Here is a 21,961-nt window from a genome sequence, read left to right as displayed (position 1 = left end):
TCTCATGCCAGGCTGTTCAGGTTCAGAGTTTGGCTGTTTGAACTCCATCTTTAATTCCGTTATGGTTCCATTGGGTCTAACTAAATGTTAATGATGATATTCTTCTTTATGGTCTCCTTCCTTCCTTCCCCTCAGGTGTTCCACTGTCTAAATGACATCCTGGACTTGTGCCATAATTTCTGTTCTCTGGTCAGCCAGAACGTTGGCCCTCTGGATGAAAGAGGAGCTGCCCAGCTTGACATCCTTGTCAAGGTCTGACATTTTAAATTATTCTCTTAGTAAATTCTTAGAGCTACAGTGCACTGGCTATTTAATATCTGTAACTCCTGTCTGCAATGCAATGTTTTCGAATCATGGTCGGGTCATTTGAATGTGTTTATTGTGACCTTCAAGCAATGATGTATTACCAACTGACCATATCTAGATTCTTGTAATAATATCAATTATTCTAAGTACTAATTAAGTGTTTGGTGTCTGTTTTGTACAGGGCTTCAGCCGCCAGTCCTTCCTGCTCTTTAAGATCTTATCCACAGTGAGGAACCACCAGATCAACTCTGACCTGGCCCAGCTGCTCCTGCGACTCGACTACAACAAATATTACACCCAGTCTGGGGGCACACTGGGCAGGTGAGCCTCATCGTACCGCACAGACACAGCTTACAGATGTTCCCGTGGCATACCAGTGTGCCATGGCAATCAGTCCAAACACATTTATTTCGTTGTTGCAAATAGTGTAATAGGCTATACAATTGTTGAGCGTCTGTGCCTGCAATGTAGTGACTTGTTGAGTAAATAAATACTTTCATGTCAGTGGGTGGCAGTAGGTAACGCAATAATGACCTGGTTAATTAAGTAATGCGCACAACACGTGTCGGTGAAAGATAGATATTAGAAAGCTAGATACTGCATTGGACTCTAGAACGTACATAAATAGCATTGCCATCACGATGGGGGCAGCAATCACTGGAGGTCAATGAAGAAACAGTTATCCCTGATTGGGAGTCAGAGAGGTGTCTCTGATTGTCGGCAAGTGTTGCCCATAGACAGACTAAGTTGTTTGCTGTCAGCAATGACTGCTGCGCTCATGTAGCCTATGCCACGTAATAAAACTCAATGGACAATGCAGTATCCAGCTTTCTATCTATGGGCGAAAAGATGTAAAACAGCAATGGATAGGCCTACTTTAAAAGGAAAAATGCAGACTCTGAACTGAACTGTAAACAAACGGAGAGACTAAATTGTCATTGTTTGCTGTATTAGGCTACAGTATGTAATTTTGTTACATTTTTGGTTGGTGTGCTGCAGAATTTTTAAAAAATGTAAGCAATGTACCATAATGCTCAAAAAGGGTTGAAAAACACTGGCTTGGTACTGTTAATCAGTCTGGAATGCCATCTGTAGTGATTTCCCTCAGGAATGCCATCATTTGCAAAGAATATTGCTATTGACAGCAGTCTTCAGTGGATTATGAGACACGAGCAACATATAAACCCCCCCCCCCCCCCAAAAAACACCCAATTTAAATTTTCTTCAAAATGGGCAGCTGAAAAAAAATTGTAATTACAATCAGTTGAGGTATAACCTGCCACAGAATTTACTGAGTAATTGATCATGGTGACAAAGCTTCGTTAAGGACTAATTACTCTGCTTTCTTCTGCTCTGTGTGCAGTGTGTGATTGGAGAGGCAGAGATAAGAAACCTGGTCGTCAAGCTGCAGTTACTCACATTCCTGAAGAGGTGCACTTTGGTTGTCATGGCGCTGCTGCATTTCAGTACGCAGAGAAGACTCCATCCCTGTGATCCATAGCTGTTGTTCAGTACTATGACCCCACTCCTGAGGCAGGATGAAACCTTTCCATTTCTCCACGTTGTATGAATTGTAAATATATACTAAATAATGTCTTGGTTTTTTTTTGTGTGAAAATGTGATAATAAAACACCAAAAAAGGTAAAAATGAAACAGATCACAATTTATTACGGCATAAAAACAGACAGGTTAAAACTATGTACATGAGACATGCTCCACCGCTAACACCCCAGTGCATTCTCACAAAGAAGGTTCTCAGAACATGAGAGCATAATATGGGATCAGGCCTCTATGACCCGACCCCATCACAATGCACTACGGATGAAAATACATGAACTGATCCTAGGCCAGCAGGGCTGTAACCTCTCCAAGACACTGTTGAACACATTCGAAAGAGCAGCTGATGTTGAGTTAAGTGGGGTGGATAGGGAGTGGTGGTAGTCTGGGGAAGGGGTTTACAGTAGTTCAGAAGTTCATAGGTCGTAGTCGTGGCGATACTGGGGATCACTGGCATAGTCCTGGCGTTCTCCGACGATCAGGCTCTGGACGAGCCACTCCAGGGAGACCACGGGCAGGGAGCGGGAGCTGGCACGCTTCACCACCGCCGAGGGACAGGACCGCTCAGTCACCATCACATCAAACGTGTCGGCTGGAATGTCTACAAACCACACGCCAACACACAGACAATGTTACAGCTTTGGCAGAGATTCTTGAACAGGTTCATTGCGGTGCCAAAAATAGTCCAGAAACCCATGAGAAGCATACGCTCTAAAGCCCAAAGGGTACAACAAACTTGTCTATGATGAAAGAAGCGTTTACATAAAATATAAATATAACTTAAGCATTTGAAATGTTGGACTTAACATTTGCTGGCCATTCGAATGCCAAATTTGAGCCCTTATTTTGTAAGAAGATGAATGGAGTCCCGTACCGGTGTCTTCCTGTCCTTTCTCCTGCTTCACGCTGGTCGCTCCGCTCAGCTTCAGCAGCTCCCCCCACAGCTCAGCTGAGCCGGCGAACACCAGCAGGACCCTCAGGCTCTTAAACGGGCTGCAGCGTGGATGCCTGTCCAAAATGACACACACAAGTTTTACGCCTCACATCACAAAGTGCTGTTCCTGCTGTAACTGTTCCTATGATCAACACTGGTAATGTAGCTGATACAGAGATGTCAAGTTCAGATGTGTGATAATTCATCATCTTAGACAAGTATATAAATGATAGAACAAGGTGGTGAAAGATTTTATACATTAAAGGATTCTATATAAATATAAAATTTCATTATTCATTATTTCATTCATTATGAATATCATTTTACAGCAGTCACCGACAGGGTGGCGCTGCCATCCTCACCACTCTACGACGCGCTGGCTGGGCCCCATGCCAGCGGGCAGCAGGTAGTTCCTGTAGTTGAGCAGCTTCTGCTCCAGGCAGCAGTCCCGCACCCACGCATTGGACACGCACGGCACGCCGCTCGCCACGCACAGCAGGTACTTCCTGGTCCGGCAGTGCTGATCCGCGATCAGCAGGCTCTGATAGGCCGCTTTACACTACAGAGAGGCCAAGGTGGCTCAGGTTAATGATGCGATCAATAAAGACAGTCGTTTTAGTTAGCTCTCGCTATGCAGGGGCATTAGCACTACCGCTATAGTTGGGTCATCATTATAGGGATGATTTACAGTGGTACTGTGCTTTAAGAAACGTCTCCTATGGCATAGCTACACAATAGATGAGTCATTTTTTTTATGGGTTATGTGTAGGATTTTGAAGTTTGAAACGTTCAAAAATGGCATGGAAATAATAATAGAATGAGAAAAAATAACCGTTCCTTTGGCTACATTTTGTTGCCTGGATAACCTCAACACGCACTGCATCGAATACATCGTCAATGGAAAAGTGCCATCACAGACCTCTTGGACATTTCAGCTTTAACAGTAAAATTTATTTGACTGTCGACAAGTTTCCTGTGTCATATTGAACTTTCAGAAGAAAAAAAAACCATCAGCCCAGGTTACATAACAGTGTGCCTAACAGAGTGACATTCTATTTCCAGACAAACTTTCCTTCTGTGTCCCCATCACAGTCTCACTACTTCCAACGGAGCCCCACTAGTTTCCTTGTGCCTGACAGACCCCATTACAGAGGCCAGGCTAGCGGATCGGGCCAGCCGGAGCCGATGCCTGACAGCAGCCTGTGTGACTCACCTGCTCCTCGTTGAAGTCGGGCAGGACGAGGCCCCCTCCCGCCTCCAGCTGGCTGACGATGTAGTGCTTGTTATAGGGAGCTGTCGGCAGGTAGTCTAAGGGCACAGCAGCAGCGCAGGGCTCTGAGTCAGTCCACAATCAGAAGACCTCAAGGACACTTAAAAACACTGACTCAACATAGCAGCCTTAACAAACCCCTGACAAAACAAAGGGATCGGGGATTCTAAGGAGGGCAAAGGACCTACTTGACAAACTTCACTGACGCTTAGAAGCCTCTCCCGTGGTGAATCAAGACAATTTTAGAAGAATATAACAGAAATAAAGATTTTTTAAAAATGTTTTTATTACTTTATGATTAAAAGATTTTATTTTCTTTTTGATACTGGTCAGATGGCCCCTGTCCATGTCATCAGAAAATCTGATTGGACGGTTTCCGCCACTGCAGAAGGTGTCCAACACACAGGTCATTCTCTTCATCCCAGATATAATATATATCGTAAATAATAAACCTAAGGACCGTCGTCCACTATGGAGCACTGATAGATAGATAGATAGATAGATAGATACTTTATTGATCCCCAAGGGGAAATTCACTGACCTTCCTCCTCGTCGCTGGTGACCAGGTTGGAGAGGCGGTCGTTCACCGAGGAGGCCGTGAGCAGGAAGGCGAAGCCCATGAACAGGGAGTCGCTGGCGGGGAGCGGCCCGTGGCTCGCCAGCAGGTCACTGGGGTCAGAGGGCACGTCTGTGCCGCTGCCCGAGGTGTTGCACACGCCCGTACCTGCACCCGCACGTGCACCTACACACACACACACAGTAGATGGCAGAGCACAAATGCACAGTGAGCACAGCAGAAAGATAAAGCATAACTTAATGCATTTTTCCTGTAAGAAGTAACTGCTGTGCTTTCAATGGTAGTAATTGTAACTGAGAGATGTCACAGAGCTGTAGGCGTTCATAGTCTAGCACCAGCGATAAGTTGTCAAATAGAATGTAGTCTCAACTAACAAGCCGTTTCAAAATGTCACAAATTACACTGCTCAGTAGTGTCTTCTACACCTATGTATTAATCCAACACTGTGAAGTTTTCAAATGATCCAATGTGTTAACACATCAGGGAACACATTCACACAGGCATCAGCACAGCAGAGATCGCTTACTGACCTCTGAAACACTTACACAATGAGTCACACACACGGAAATACATGAACATACCGTGGCTGGCCCGCTGGTCACCAGCATCACTTCCCGAGGTGTTGCCCACAGCCGTAGCTGCAGCAGCACGCGAACCTACACACACACACACACACACACACACACACACACACACACACACACACACACACACACACACACACACACACACACACACACACACACACACACACACACACACACACACACACACACACACACACACACACACACACACACACACACACACACACACACACACACACACACACACACACACACGCAGAGAGTATAATGAGGACGAGTGAAATAGGAACTCAGCATTACAAGTGACACACACCAGCACCCCACTGTTCTGACCGTGTCGCACCTTGACCACAGAGAGTGGACAGACCCGCAGAGGTGGCGATGGTGACTCAAGCCGTGAGCAACACCGAGAGTGAGTGAGTGAGTGAGTGTGTGTTTGCCTCCTGAATAATGGTGATGTCTCCTGACCCCATTATTTCTGACCTCATTAAGGGCTACTGCCGAGCGCAAGAGTCTCACGGAGACCTTGAGAATTTACTTCACCTCAGCAAGCTGCCAACAGAGCCGCTGAGGTTCGCTCACGTACTTGTGCGCATCCATCTTGACGTACTTTAGAGCAAGAGCGTGGCCGCTAATGAACCAAGTGGTGAAAATAAACATTGGAAATAGACAAATAATGATGTCCACCATCACCGTGCCTCGGTTCCCCTTTATAGATAGTGCTCCCCCTGGTGGTCACAGTGCACTGTGAACGGCTGTAACATACCCGTTCCTTCCAGCTTGAGACTGTGAGCGATGCCGGACTTCGCACTAAAAGCAGGCCATATCTCACACAGTTTTCTCACACATATTACACATCACACTTTATCTCTCATGTTTAAAAATTGATATCATCAGGGAAATAGGCACAAGAACACATTTTACAGAATCACCATGAATCTAATCTCATACAATGTTGGTCTAAAATAGCCTCGCTAATCAATATTGTAAATTAAAACGTCAAGGAAAACATTAATCTACAGTGTGAAAGTACACAACATAAATATTTAAAACTCATTAAAAAGAGCTACAGCAGATGGCTAGATTAATGAAATTCTGCTTTTCATCAGTAATGGGTGCTGTACAAATACAACAGCTGATAAAAACAAGATTTTAAAATGCAGACGACCAAAGAGGAAACTGAAATCTATGTCCACTTGATAGGACGGACGGTTGTAGGGAAGGCCTTTTTTCCCCAGTCACTTGTTTCTATCTTCACTCATCCCTCTCCATACCGGCTTTGTTGGGGCCAGCCTTGCGCCCTCTTTTGGCGGGTGCTGGCTCTGCACGCTCCTCCTCAGTGGAGCTCATCAGCTTCCTCTTCCCAGAAGGCCCGGGGGTCCGTGGGCTGCCGCTCCGATTTGGCGTGTTGACTTCTGGCCCCGTGTTGCCACGGCGACGCCGCTTCCCATCCACCAGATTATCTGTAATGTGTGAAGAAAACAAAATAACCACTAACGGCATTATAGTGTGATCTGAGAATTGCACATCAACAACGACAGCATTAACAACTTTTAAACAGTCAAAGCGCTTCACATGGAAGGGGGAACCTCACTAAGCACCCCCGTTGTTTAGCATCCACCTGGGTGATGCAAGGCAGCCATTATGTGCCAGAATGCTCACAACACACCAGTTTGAGGTGGAGAGTGAGTGAATGAACAAGCCTATTACACTGGAGGATGATTAGGGGGCCATATTGAATGAGCCAGGTTGGGAATTTAGCCAGGACACCAGGGTACCCCCTACTCTTTGTAATAAGTGCCATGGGATCTTTAATGGCCACAATGAATCACTATCTCCTACAGTACAGTGTCCCTGTCCCTGCACAGGGGCATTGGGATTAATCTTTTTGTCCGGAGGGAAGAGTGGCACCTACTGGCCACCCACTAACACCACTTACAACAACAGCCTAGTTTTCCAAGGAGGTCTCCCATCCAAGTACTAACCAGGCCCACACCTGCTTAGCTTCAGTAATTCAGCTAAGACAAGGTATCCCCCGATGGTCTAGCTGCTTCTCAACTTAATAGATATTCACATTCAGTAACTTCTATCTATAACAAATTATTTATCTGAAAGGCCTTAGTTGTACAGAACATTTAGGTTTTCAGCCTTCATTTTCCTGCAACAGACACAACAGTTTAGCCCAGAACAATTTATCACTTTATGATTAAAAGATTTTTTTTCTCTTTGATACTGGTCAGATGGCCCCTGTCCATGTCATCAGAAAATCTGATTGGACGGTTTCCGCCACTGCAGAAGGTGTCCAACACACAGGTCATTCTCTTCATCCCAGATATGATATATATCGTAATAAACCTAAGGACCTAGCACTCCACATTCTAAATGATTTGAATTACGGTACTTCTCACCGTGTTTGACTGTGTTTGTGTGTTAATGCTGAAGTGAGGCTGAGGCCATCACTGAGGATACAGTCATTTCCTGTGTATTAGCCGCATTGTGCATAAGTCGTAGGGCTATGTGTTATGCAAGTTAAAAGAAACACAACCATAATACCATATGAACTATCCCCGTGTATCAACTTCATAGCAGAAGAAATTTTGCAAAATCAATGTATAATGTATAATAGTGGGGAAATTACGGTACAGACTAACCCTGGCACACACCAGACGCACACCTGCTCCCTGCGCTCGCGCCACTACCTACCCAGACTGATGTCGGCCGCCTTGGTGAGGGGGGTGAGGGGCTCGGAGGGGTCCAGGCCGTAGTGCTCCCTCAGCCGGCTGCCCTGCTCCATGGAGAGGATGACCGATGCCCTGCTGTACCACTGCTGCTGGCCCTCCCGCTCCACACAGTACTGCAGCTCCCTCCCCACCGTCTTGTGGTTTTTCACCACACCTGAGAGATACAAACACACACACACACACACACACACACACACACACACACACACACACACACACACACACACACACACACGATCGGTTAGTGTACATATACCCAGACTTGTGTTGTCCTCATTTAAAGTGTTGTTGGAAACAGTTGTGAAGGATAATGTCATTTTATTGTAATTTTAAAATAATCTTAATTAGAGAGCAATTATTAGGAGTCAACACAACTGTGACAACTCTCTACATTTGCAAATGTCACGTTGGATTTGACCATCATACTTTACAATAATCAGATGCCAGCAGTGTGTGCAGATGCCAGCCAACATTTAAATACATAACCATACTAATATCAAAATGGCTGCATACTAAATCATTTTGTTTATTTACTCTCTGACTATAGGTGCCTCTCATGTAAAGTTTATACGTCCTCCCTCGCTCCTCGGGCCTCGATCCTCACTGATTTACATAAAGAAAGATAGACGAAGGGATAGACTATCGTTGTTGCCGCCCCATCATTCTTTATGTAGATCAGTGAGGATCGAGGCCCGAGGAGCGAGGGAGGACGTATAAACTTTACATGAGAGGCACCCCATGTCTGCTTACCAGTGAGGAAGTATTCGTCCTCAGATATTGCGGTGACCTCTGTCTCCGTGGGGATGGGGTCACACAGCAGCACGTCTCGGCCCTGCACCTCGCACTCGTAGCCGTCGTCGAAGAGCAGCCGGAACCTTCCGGCTCCCAGGTCGCTGGTGATGCGGCCCGAGTAGAAGTAGCCGTTGGAGGACCACTTGGCCACCACCCGCAGACCCACCAGGCTGCTGTCGGACGAGGACCCCCCAGAGCGGCCGGAGGTTCCCGGAGGGGGTGTTGCGGTGCGCCCCCTGGAGGTGACACGGGTGTAGCGCTCCTCTTCCTCCTCTGGAGAGGAGAACGGTCCTCCTCGCTGGACGTTGTTGGCTCCCGCCCGACCGCCCCTTAGGGAAATGAAGAGGTGAGTTCCAACATAGTGCTGAAAGAGGACGTGCAGCTTAACTAACACACACACACACACACACACACACACACACACACACACACACACACACACACACACACACACACACACACACACACACACACACACACACACACACACACACACACACACACACACACACACACACACACACACACACACACACACACACACACACACACACACACACACACACACACACACACACACACACACACACACACACACACCTCAGGACAAATGTACACACACAACTACACTGCACTGGACTGATACAGATACATACATGTACATCAAACCAAAACTCCTTCTTGTACACAAAGCCATTTCTAATGAGGGTGATCAAGAGAGGGATTAATAGCGAGTAAAGTGAGTAAGGTCTAAGAGTGCGGGTGCAGAGGTACAGACCAGTGAGGGGACCAGAGGACAGAGAGGAAGGGAGGAAGAGTACAAACAGGAGGAAGAGGAGGAGGATGGTTTAGTGCAGTGAGACATTTATCTGGATGTGATCAGAGCCATGGGGTGTCAGGAATAGAGGACAATCAGTGTGTGTGATTGTGTGTGTGTGTGTGTGTTTCTTGATTGCTCTGATGTGCTCTCATCTACACTATAATTTTCCCTCAATCACAATCACTCACTGAAGTTCACGTACGTACGTACACATTCACACACACGTACAAACACACACACACACACACATACACACACACACACACAGCATCCCCTCACCTGCTCTGAGGGCTGCGTGAGGGGGGTCTGCCTCGCCGTGACCGGCCACGAGGTGTGACCGGGGTCAAAGGGCGCGACCCCTGCACTTTGGCCTGCTCAGAGACAGGCCGCTGCAACTGCTTGCGCCCCCTCCTGGGGCTGAGATGCACACACACACACAGGTAGCAAGTCAACACACCCACAGACATAAAAACAGAATGTTTTCAGTCTCTGTTCTCAATTCGTTCACGGCTGTAAACCCTGGTCTCTTTTGAAATGTCATATGTCTGAACTTAAGGGGTTGTTTGAAAGGTCACACAGGACCCTGCGCTCGCAGAGAGCACCTTCAAATTCGTGGAATGTGCTCTTTAGTCTGGGGAAAAGATCACTCAGCAAGAGAAAGGGATCTAAGCTGCTCTTTGACATCCAAGATATAAATAGCTTCTTTAGAGTTCATATCGTTCAATCCTCTAAACATCACAGCTGCATAAGAATACAGAGAGGAATCAGAGGGGACGTTAGATGTACAATCATCACGGCATCACACTAGAAGTCTGGAGAATTTAAGAGACAGCAGAGCTAGAGGGAAGCTAGTGAACTAGAAGAGAATTAGGAAAAGACAACACTAGTAAGAAGAGAGTGAGTGTTAAATGATGATTCATGCAAAATCCTACAGACACAACATCATCAAGGCTGAAGATCAATATGCACTTATGCTTGTCCCAGTAAACCTCATTTCTACGCAGTTACTCTTTAGATCCTAGGAGGAATACAATGCCGTTTGTCGGGTCATATGAGGATCCTGATCAACTAAACTATATTAGGCTAAAGAACTAACAGAAGTAGTTATGAACGTGTATCTTATGCAAGTTATCTCTAAAAAAATAACTCAACCATCCTGTAAGTTTGTACAGAAGACTATAAAATCCCTCGGGCATAGCAGACTCACCTCCCGGACTTGCCAGCCCCGCGGCCCGTGGGCATGATGAAGTCTGGGTGCCTGCCTGTACTGGTGCCCGACCCGACGCCCGTCCCCATGCTGCCCGAGCTGCTGTGGGCCAGGCTGGAGGCTTTGGACGAGAGGGAGCTGATGTCCGCCAGGTCACCGGAGGTCATGGAGCTGCCCGTGCGCGAGGGCGAGAGGTCACTCTCTAGCACGCGGCAGTCGACCACAGGCTCCTCCGACTCCTGTACAACACACAGAGCAATTATTTAGACAGAATCTAAACTTTTGTACACACAACAAAAGTCGAGTCGAATCTAGTCTAATCTAATCTAATCTAACAAAAATAAATACACATAAACAAGTGAATATAATAATTCAATGAAGATGGTTAACATTCATAATTATGCGTGGCCTTGTCCTGACCTCTGTGACCTTCCGGTCCACCTCGCGTCCGTCCTCGTAGTACACGTCTGTGATGATGCGCGTGACTGTAGTCCGCACTTCCTGGGTGGTGCGCACATGCCTGCGCATGCGTACTCCCGGAGGGGGACGAGGAGGGGATAGCTCCGGTAACCCCTTCAAACACACACACACACACACACACACACTTAGTCTCAAGCAGGTAGCACCAGAGAACTGAAGACTTTGGGTGCCTCTCATTTAGTCTTTTATTCATCCTTCCTTTCTTCCTCGGTACTCGTCCTCACTGATCTACATAAAGAATGATGGGGCAGCAACAATGGGATAGTCTATGCAGTGTTAGTTATAGATCAGTGGGAACAAGGCAAGAGGATCGAGCATCGAGGATGGAGGAGAGAAGTTGAGAAGCACCCACTGAGATGGTATGTATGGGAGGGGGTGTACGTAAGTGTGTGGGTTTGCATACTCTGCCAGATGAGTTGTGTGCTCCTGCTGCATCAAAGCTGGTCTGCTGAGAAACAGCCCTCAGGTGAGACTGAAACATACATGAACCGTACAAACCATCACCACACAGTTCAAACTGATCAGCATGAGGTCTGGGTCTATACACTCTGCAGCTCTAGTGGAATACACACTCACTCACACTCACACAGACACACAGACACACAGACACACAGACACACAGACACACAGACACACTACAGTATGTGTTCTCACCTTATTGGGTGTGTTGCTGGTAGAGGCAGGTACATCAAAGCTGGTCTGCTGGGACACGGCCCGCTGTCTCAGGGGGGTTCTGGGCGGGGTCAGTTCTGCCCCACCCCCCTGTGCTGATTGGCCAGCGTCTCCCTGCGGCGTCCCGGTGGGGCCGTGCTTAACTGGACTCTCGGACGCGGCCCCGTTGGCCTGCTGGGAGAGCCGCCCCAGGGTTCCGTTGCCCACGGAGCACCTCTGTGACGCGGGAGAGAGGGGCTGCGATTGGTGGGCTTCCTGGCTGTTCTGGGTGCTGGTAATCAGGGGGCGTGGTCTCGACTCGGAGTCCTGAGAGTCTCCGCCCCGCCTCTGGGAAGAGTTAAACAAACCTCCACTAGAGGGCGAGAGGGAGGGAGGGAAGGAAGAAAGAAAGAAAGAAAGAAAGAGAGAGAAAGAGAGAGGGAGGAAATTAAAGGGAAACTCTAGTCTAACAACCTAGAGTATAGATGTGGACGAAAACGAGTGTATAATTTTAACTGACTCGGACTCAATCGGTGCAAATCTGGGTAAGACCGGAATATGCATTTCCAACTGGATAACATATAGCATAGCCTTTGGGGGCAACTAATAAATCACATTTAAGCCATTAACTGGGTTAAAAAATGACATGCTACTATTTAGGGTACAACTATAGACCCTAACAGTTATTGCAGCAGAGTCTCCTTTAAATGAGATGCCTACACACCAAGAGACCCTACAGTTGGTGTAGTACCCTTCCTGAGATACTGTATCCCATTTTCAATCTCTCCTCTCTTTCTCTCTGTTTCTCTTTCCTTCCCTTCCTCACTGTACCTCCCTCTCTCTTGCTCCCCATCTCTCAAGGCCAGCCAGAGGCTAGAGGAGCCCAAAATAGACGCCCAGAGAGGAGAAGTGGGTCACAGAGACACGCCAGCGAGAGAAAGAACAACACAAGCCATGCAAGGGGACAACACGGCACAATGAAAATACAGGTTGAGCAGGGAGACAGAGAGAGGGAGATGGAGAGGGAGAGAGACAGAAAGAGAGATGGTGAGAGAGAGAGAAAGAGAGAAAAGGAGAGACAGATGACTTGAGACGTGCCCTATTAAACACACGCACACACACACACACACACACTCACTCCTTAAGTCTCAGTGACACGGTGCTCTTGACCCCACTTCACCCTGTCCAGAAATATATGCCAGCGTGGGAGCTATTTATATACATACATCTCATACTTCCACTCATCAGAACCTGGCTGTGAAGAGACACCCTGTGATTGAAATCTGATATCAGAAAATGCTATGCACCACAACGCTACACATCTCAGCATCAAACTATAGCAACAGTCCCCATGCTCAGGACTGAGCTTGTAGAGCGTCAAGTCAGAGCATTACAGGGCAGCAGACCCTGTCCTCCAGCGATGGGAGTGTGATGTTATAACAGGTTCTATAATTGGAGGAGTGGGTGGGTGGGGGGGGGGGTGATGATGGGGAGGCGCAGTACCTGAGAGGAGCAGAGACAGCGCTGGACTGGGCCTCCCCTTCAGCCTCCTCCTGCCTGTGGGCCTCACGGACACGGCTGAACACAGACGGACTGAGAGAAGGAGAGAGAGAAGGAGAGAGAGAAGAGAGAGGAAAGAGAGAAGAGATAAACTGACTGAAAAGACATACAGAGACCAATGATAAGAGCAAAAAATAACTTAACAGCAGACGCAGTGCAGATAAGAGAGACTAGCATTGTGGGCTCCAGAGGTTAGGCACAGAAGCCTTTCATTGTGCCCAGTAGCTGATAGAGCAGTCAACCTTGAATCGGATATTTCAACTGCTGATGTGAAGGACATGCCAAGGTTACTTATTGCTGTGTGCCTAACAAACTGAAACTCGGGTACCACAAAATGGCAGTTCAGAATGAAGCTACGCAGTGGTTGACTGGAAATCAATGACACACAGTGTTGTTGTACATTCTACACTGTCGCTTGTCTCCGCGTCTTCCCTCGGACTCCCGCAGAGACACAAGAGCAGCGCTAACAGGCTCGTCTTGTTATCGGTCCACACACATCACATCACAGCACCCCGGCGGCCTCGGAGCGTGTGACAGAACAAAACAATAGAGGAGGTTTCACCTCAGCAGTTCCCCCTTGTCTTGCCTCTTTCTCTCCCCAAACCCCCAGCTCCTTACTCTCCCTTCATCGACTCGAGATGGTTTAAAAGCAATTAAGGCGGCCACGATTTCCTCACAGAGTCTTATCTGCGTGTAATTGCTCGCATTTGTTTTCTGTCTGGGACCGTTAATCTCTGTGCTGGCAAGAGGGGGGACAGATGACGGAGAGCCTGGTGCCAAGAGGCAGTGGCAGCCTATTGCGGTGACAGTGATTCAGCAGAACAGATAAGAGAGGGAGGGAGGGAGAGAGAGATGGAGGGAGGGAGGGAGGGAGGGAGGAAGAGGGAACAAGAGGAGAGCTCTAAAATCATAGCCCACACAAATGAGATCTTGCGCATAGCAACTGCGGGTTACCTAGCTACTGCCTTGGCAACAGCGGTAGCCTTGACAACGGAGCCATCATCATCTGATAATGGGGGTTCTGGAAGACATTTAAAAAGCACACAGATCAATGAAAAGGGTTATCACTTGCAGAGACACACACAAACACACAATACACACACTGCTCTTTGTACTCTGAGTATCCAGTCTGTTTGAGGTCATCTAAGGATTTACATCAAACTGTTTTCTTTCCACACAAGCAACGACATATTTGTACAAAATCACAACTTGGAGGACTACCAGGGCTTGCAAGCCATTGTCCCTGGCTCCCTTTTCTCTGTAAACAAACGGACCCCTCTCCCCATCTCTTACTCTGCAGACTGAAGCGCTCCGACCCAGAGCTCCCCTCCTCCACCGGGGTCACCAGCTTCATGCGCAGACTCAGTTTCCCAGAGGCCTCGGCGGCGGCGGCGGCGGTGGCGGCCGGCTCTTCCACGCTCTCCTCGGCCATGATGTCGCTGTCCGCCATGGTGGGCTCCCTGGTGACGTCCCCTTCCGACGCCTCGGAGAATGAGGTCATCTCTGCGACGGCGACAAAATAAATAAAAAAGCAGAAAATAAAATAACTACGCGGATCTGACACAGCAGCTGATAGATAACACACTAATAACTATAATTCATTGCAGACCGTTGAGATCATACACACACACACACACAAATATATGCCAGTAGAGGGGCGAGGAGACTGTCAGCAGTGCAGCTCTCTGCCGAATGAACACAGATGTGATTTGTTATGCAACAGACCTTTAAAGGCTGACAGAGGAAGAGAGTGAGATGGGGAGAGAGAGAGAGAGAGAAAATGAAAGGGAATAAAAGAACGAAAGCGCGTAAAAGAGAGAGAGAGAGCACGGGACTGAGAGACACCCACCAATGGGAGTGCTGTGCCTGGGCGTCTTCTTCAACTGGGAGAGGAGCGGGGGAGTCGCCGTGACAACAGGCCGGATGAGCTCCCCCTCTTTAGGTAGCGTAAAGTGGAAGGGAATATCTACAGCAAAAACAAATACGCAGGTTAATGTGCATCAACTCATGAAAATGTAGCAGTCTTCTACTTCATCTCCTACTTCTTGTTTTTGTACTTCACCAGTGTGCAGTACCCATAGCTCAGTAGTTTATCATATATTTAACAGCCCCATGCCTGTGCTAATTAGGAGTCACACATTAATCAATTTGAATTTTAAAAATGTCCCTATGAATCACTGTGGCCTCTTCTTGTTTCATCTCATCCAGACCTTTGACAAACCTTTGAGTTCACCGGGGACAGACCTCAGAGGAGTATTACTGAGATTAAGATGTCTACTGAAGCATGAGCATAAGCTGACACAACCCAAATCGAGGTTCTGCCCACATCTTTCATTTTTAATGCAGATCAAAAGGATTACACAGCCTGTTGCTTGTCCTAGAGGATTCTCTATGAAGTAACAAGCCTATTTTGAAACGGTGGAGGAAGATCAGGTAAGATACCTGGTTTAAGAATATATAACAAAGAGATAGGGACCAATTGAGGCACTTATATGGAGGAGAGAGGAACTACTATGATCATTCTCAAATATCTTTTGCAATCATGCAAAACAATTTTCCTCCACACATTTAGTGAGCTTTCTGAAACAGAGGGCAATCCTCCTCACTCACCCCCGGAGCTGTCGCTCAGGAGCTGGGACTGGGAGCGGCGGGGCCCTGGGTCTGCTCTGGAGCCCCTCTCAGGCTGAGAGAGCGAGCCCTTCCCTGGGGACAGGCTCTTCTCCAGCTCCCTTCTCCTCCGCTCTGGGCTGCTGAGGCCTGGAGAGGGCTGTGATGCGGTCAGCCCCCTGTCCTTCTCCTTCAGCTGCTGGCTCGCCTTCTGGCTCCTCTGTGAACTAGAGGGACCCCCAGCGCTGGCTTGGCCCGCTTTGATGTGCTGAGGACCGGGCACCAGCTGCTGGGTCTCCAGCTGGTCCTGGTCGTCCTCCTCCTCCTCCTCCATGGGCTCTAGGTCAAAGTTCTGACTCTGAGAGAGAGCCAGGCAGAGTCCCATCGAGGCTCCCGGCCCGGTTCCAACCACACTCTCGTTCTCATTCTCCTCCTCCCTTAGTTTATCGGTCTCTACCATCTCCTCCAGCACAGGCACGTTTCTCCCTTTGCCTTGGCTGTGGCCAGAAGCCTGGGACTTCTGAGACAGAGGTTGGCTGTGCTGGCTCAGTCTCTGGGAGGCTGCCTGGCTGCTGGCCTGGGTCTGGGACTGGGACTTGGGCTGGGATCTCTGGCTGTCAACGACAGGCCGTGAAGCGGAGTGAACAGACAGCATGGACTGCGAGAGCGACTGGGTAGGCAAGCTAGGAGGCACCACCCCTGAATCAGCAGGGCTGGGAGAAGGCTTAGCGGCGGCCGTGCTTTCCACCCGGCCCAACTGGGAGACACCACCGCCCGAGGGTTTGGCACGGTTCAGGTTCGGCGAGCCCTGGCTCAGGGAACGGCCTACATTCACATTCTGCGAGGTGGGCTTGGAGTGCGGATCCGGCTGAGACCTGGAGATCTCCCTCCCTACGCCCCCAGCACCGGGTCTCACACCGCATGTCCCTACTCCACCACCGGAGGCACTAGACTGGCTAGCAGCACTGGTAGCACGACTTGGCCCAGCGTCACTGGTGTCCACCCCCGCTGCTGCCCCGTCCGTGGCCAGCTCCTCGATCTGCGTGGCCTGGCTGTCCTCGTCCGCTTCCTCCAGGAAGCTCTGAGTCTTCTGGAAGAAGACGCTGGGCTGGCTGGTGGAGGAGAGCTCCAGCTGGAAGGACGCTCCCATCTCTGGGGCCTGGGAGGAGGTGGACAGAGGGGCCTGGGCCACTTTGGCCGGGCCAGGCGTGTGTTTGGGCGAAGCAGCAGCAGGAGTGTTGCGAGGAGAAGATGTGGGGCTCAGTTTAGTGGACAGGGTCTTCACAGCTGCAGGGGAGTTCTGGGTCTGGGAGGAGGACGGCCCGTCGGCTCGAACAGTCGGCTGATCCAGACTAGGGGTGGCCACAAATATGTCCTATGATGACAGAAAACAAACACACAAATATATATATATAAGCAAAACCGGATACATGCAATTCTAATGGGAGCACAGAGCTTCATGTTTATACATGAAGGGTGGCTGGGTGGCTTACATGAGAAAACTCCGGTTGGCTGGGCAGAGATAAACTCTTGTCCAACACAAAACCAGGAGAATTCTGGGATACTGGGGTAGAAGTGGGGCGTGGCTTGGGAACAGCGCTGCTGCCTTTGGGTTTCTCTCCTCTTTGTGATTGGTTATCTTCAGCTTTGGAGATGTCCATTGGTTCATCTACAGAGAGCAATTGCATAAACATGTAGTAACTGTCTGCCCTGGGTATGTGTGGCTCATACTGACACGTAATCTTTTCAGAAAGTAGACAAGAATGACATTTTTTTCTTTTTTTTTAACTGCTATCAAACATTGGTTGACTGTTGCACTGGAAATCCATGGCAACAAATTCCAGCCAAGGTCAGTATTATGCAAATGGCGGAAAGATAATGGCACATTTAAATTGCAAATGGGTGTTCTAGTGCTCGGTTAACACACACGTGTAAGGAGAGACATGGGTTAATGGGGCTGTTCTGATGTTAATTACCTCCAGTGGGGGAGCTGGGCACTATGAAGGGGGTCTGGCTCATCCTCTCCTGTGTGGCCGCCACAAAATCCACAGACTGTCTGTTAGCACGACACACACACACACACACACACACACACACACACACACACACACACACACACACACACACACACACACACACACACACACACACACACACACACACACACACACACACACACACACACACACACACGTAGCAGTCAGCACAGGAGATTCATCACAATAAATGTGTTGGAGCCAACCAACATAATTGTGTGCTTCCAGGCTTCTTCCATTCTTAAAAATATAAAGCCGTAATTGATTGTGAAATGATTGAAACAACCATTGTCTAAGCATGAGTAATCAACAGCACTACCCACACATTGCTTCTACTAGCACAGTTCCAGATCTTTCATATCAGGTAATTATCTGCTTTCTATGGCTCATAAAAGTCGAATTAAAGCAAGTTAAATATAAGTCCTCACATTTGTACAGACTTTGTCCAGATGGATACATTACACAGATCAATGAACACTTTCAACGGAGTACTTTATTTGGCAAGCCTCTTCGATGGCAACTGCCTCTGACGTTATGATGAAAGACTAGCCCTTAATGTTACGCCACTTACTGGGAGAGGCTCTCCTGCACCAAAGTGCCCTGGCCAGACAGGTGGAGTAGGTGAAGGCTGTTGGCTGGGGTGGAGGTGGGCATTGAGCGGTTGCCCAATTCATTCACTGTGCTGTCAACACGAGTCCCTGCACAGGTAAACATCAACATACTGTAAACATCAGCATAATCAAAGTACTCTTGTATCTTATATGTAGGTACAGGTAGAAACACCTCATCTCTAGATGGAAAGACAACTTCAGATAAATGTGCTCTGAAATAATGTTCTTTCCACAGGTCAATTGCCAAGTGAATCACTCACTCAATTACTGAAGCCTACCTGCTTTCCCCTCCTCCTCTTCGAACATGTCCTCCTGAGATGACACTAGGTCCTCGCCCTCTGTGACTTGAGAGTGCAGCAGGGCCTGGATACTCAACCTCTGGCTCTCCCTGCTGCTGGAGCTCACCTCAGACCTGAGAATGAGAGAGACAGAGAGAGAGAGCAAGAGCCAGAGAGAGAGAGGAAAAGAGAGAATGAAAAAGAGAGAGAGAGAGAATAAATGAACAGGCAGAAAGGAGTGAGGGACAAATAGAGGAGAAAGAGGAAATGAGAGAGAGACCGAGGAGACAAACATGCTGTACTGGACTGGTGGGTAGGGAGACCTGGTTGGCCATAAAGATGAACAGGGTAGTAGAGACATTCCATGCAGAATGATAAGCATCTTAGTGGACCATAAAACCCGCTGCAGCTTCCCCAATTTATTTGTTGTTTATTGGAGTCAGCACCTGTGCACATACCTTCTCAAATCCTGGCTTTGAGAGTTCCTTCCTGTTGTCTTTGCACTGTCTGCAAGAGAAGAACTTTTATTCAGTTAAATCTAAAGAAAACCACTGATATTTTTATGTATTTCAGCAACTGGCAGCACTGCATATATTCCTCCAGTTATTCACAATGCTGTTGCAGCACCTTGAGGTGTGTGTTCTTGGTTGTGTGAGTGCGTGTAAGCTGGGGCAGCCTCCTCTCATTGCACTCACCACTCTTCTGCGGCTCGTCCTGGAATCCCTGGCTCTCTGACAGCTCCAGTAACCCAAACTGAGACATGCTCCCTGCAAACACACACACATACACACACACACACACACACACACAAACACAAAGAGTTAGATTTGCTCATCTATTACACGTGTAACAAACAGGAATCACTACATATTTATAACAATGACCCTCTACAGTAAGTCACAAGAGCTGTCCCGCCAACCCTGACTACATGCTTTCGCAACATGTGAACATGTGTGATTTATGAGAGCATGACCCTTGAACAGGCCATAGGCAGGACAAAACACTACCTTCAGTCTGAGCACAAGTGGTGGAGTCTGCTCCTGACTCCACATCCTCCATATCAGACCTGCTGACAAAAGAGCAGCTGCATTGAGACGGTCAAAATCATGGAGAAATACTCAAATGATATATAAAAATGAAGTCAGAAGTATGTATATTTTTGCCCTGGAATACACTATGGTACAGTGTATATGCCTGAATATCGCTGGGACCGACTAACCATGGATAACATTTGACCAGAACTTCAATCACGTGGCCATACCTTTTGGTGTCACCTGATGTGACAATGTCAAACACTGGACTGCTTTCGTGGGCCTCCAAGCTTTGGTCTGGCTCTGGAAGGACAAAACATGAAACAAAAAGACATTGTGATGACCCCACCACTCATCTGTAATAAAAGAGGGCTGGAGAGAGAGACACCAAAGCCGGCTACTGACCTTGAGAGGCGGAGTGGTTGTTGTGGTTCCCACTGGCTTGGCTGTCCTTCTGTGAAAGTCGGTCTCGAGGAGGAGAGGAAATCAGCTCCTGTGGAAAAGAGGCACAACTCGCCTTATTTATTTAGCTTTCCTGCATGGGTCATCAAGATTCAAGGGAACAAGTTAGATGGACAAGGGAACCATCAGCATGTTTATGAAGAATGAGATACACCAATTAGTTACATTGAGTTACCACAATTTGGCCTGCACACATGCAACTCCATTAAATAGAAAAATGCAATCCTTTTTTTTCCCACAGAATTATCTCCTGTGAAAAATTCCTCAAGTGCCAAAAATAAGAGGCCTGTTCTGTTTAGAAGGAGGACTGAGAAAGAACGAAGCCATGAACATGTCGTTTGTTGTTTGTGAGGTCTTTTAAAACTTTGGACATAAACTACAATCGAATCAACTCACCAGGACGGGACTCGGGGCGTGAGGCTGTAGGTTGGACAGGCGTTTGGTGAGCAGAGCGCGGTAGCTGCTCTCCGGGTCGTCCTCTGGAGCTAGGCTATCAGGTTGCGAGTCCTCTACGATTAGGCACGGGTTCTCGGGCTGCGGGAGACTGGAGTCCAGCTCGCTGCCACTGGGATCCATGTGGAGTGGAGGGGACGGCAGATGATAACCGATGGGTCTGTAATCAGGGACACAACATCAGCCTATTTGAACAGATGGCCCCACAGACCACTCAGAGTAATTCAATGGACAAACAGTTCAAGGTGGACATCATCCACACATGGCACGGCGACACATAGGTTTTCACTCTGTGGCAACAAAACATACACACTCAAACAGTCATTTAAAATACAGCTAGGGCACACGGCCAGATGTTGTCATGTTGCAGGGAAGGAACACACGATTAAGTCCAACCTTACATCTATCACAGAGACGTGAACAAAATGACCGGAGATTCGTGCAACCGGAGTGACCAGTTACAGCAGGAAATATACAAATAAATGCATATGCTCCATTTGTGTTCAACCATGGCTGCATTACTACCTAACCTCACCTAGCTAGTTAGCTCGCCATGATCAAGGGTGACGTACTGCTTTGTCCAACGGACACTATGACTGAAGCTTTTTTTGCAGCAATACAACATGCAATTTCCACGAAATGTCATTCGATAGACCAGGCACAGTCGGGTTTTATCTTGCAACAGTCTATAAATAGTCAGGTCGGCTGCAGCCTGCAAGTGATTTTAATGTTATGTCCCAGTTGATCATCTAGCAATCTAGCATATGCTAGCGTTAGCTAAATTAGCATACAACGAATTTGCTAGGTCCAACAGGACCACAACAAGAATACTTCAGTAGAATGACCAAACAACATGGATGTTTGCCAGGGACATTTCGTATCTGGTTTCATGCAATGGATAAAATTGTTCATCATCATACCTCCCAAATCTGACGATTACAGGAAGCCCATCACGTTTTGGACGCCGCACCAAATTCTTTACTTTAGGTTCATGCCCACT

At 47.9% G+C, this 21,961-nt stretch overlaps 2 protein-coding genes across 5 annotated transcripts in view; one reads left to right on the top strand and one right to left on the bottom strand.

Annotated features, from left to right (window-relative positions):
- Positions 1 to 1,954, top strand: part of tubgcp4 (tubulin gamma complex component 4) — an 8,855-nt gene extending 6,901 nt beyond the window's left edge. The window contains exons 16-18 of the mRNA XM_062549987.1: positions 136 to 252; positions 488 to 627; positions 1,670 to 1,954. Of these exons, the coding sequence (XP_062405971.1) occupies positions 136 to 252; positions 488 to 627; positions 1,670 to 1,676 (264 nt within the window). The 3' untranslated portion in view covers positions 1,677 to 1,954. The remainder of the gene's footprint in view (positions 1 to 135; positions 253 to 487; positions 628 to 1,669) is intronic.
- Positions 1,950 to 21,961, bottom strand: tp53bp1 (tumor protein p53 binding protein, 1). 4 transcript variants are annotated; one of them, XM_062549983.1, is made up of 30 exons: positions 21,882 to 21,961; positions 20,905 to 21,121; positions 20,452 to 20,539; positions 20,277 to 20,349; positions 20,023 to 20,081; positions 19,711 to 19,782; positions 19,474 to 19,522; positions 19,016 to 19,149; positions 18,698 to 18,824; positions 18,067 to 18,146; positions 17,584 to 17,759; positions 16,094 to 17,465; positions 15,333 to 15,449; positions 14,777 to 14,986; positions 14,438 to 14,504; positions 13,427 to 13,516; positions 11,927 to 12,296; positions 11,676 to 11,744; positions 11,213 to 11,365; positions 10,793 to 11,031; positions 9,865 to 10,002; positions 8,724 to 9,094; positions 7,936 to 8,127; positions 6,507 to 6,695; positions 5,227 to 5,301; positions 4,610 to 4,810; positions 4,012 to 4,106; positions 3,161 to 3,357; positions 2,739 to 2,872; positions 1,950 to 2,465 (listed from the first exon to the last, which is right to left on the bottom strand). In XM_062549983.1, the coding sequence occupies exons 2-30, from the start codon at positions 21,082 to 21,084 to the stop codon at positions 2,281 to 2,283; spliced, it is 5,502 nt and encodes a 1,833-aa protein (XP_062405967.1). In that variant the 5' UTR covers positions 21,085 to 21,121; positions 21,882 to 21,961; the 3' UTR covers positions 1,950 to 2,280. The 4 variants fall into 4 exon arrangements, with proteins under 4 accessions (XP_062405967.1, XP_062405968.1, XP_062405970.1 ...); XM_062549984.1 differs by lacking the exon at positions 9,865 to 10,002; XM_062549985.1 differs by lacking the exons at positions 1,950 to 2,465; positions 2,739 to 2,872; positions 3,161 to 3,357 and adding an exon at positions 5,999 to 6,042.

Source organism: Sardina pilchardus, chromosome 11 (assembly GCF_963854185.1).
Source record: "Sardina pilchardus chromosome 11, fSarPil1.1, whole genome shotgun sequence".
Lineage (NCBI taxonomy): Eukaryota > Metazoa > Chordata > Actinopteri > Clupeiformes > Clupeidae > Sardina > Sardina pilchardus.
The sequence above is the reverse complement of the archived record's forward strand: the minus strand, read 5'-3'. Positions and strand labels throughout refer to the sequence as shown.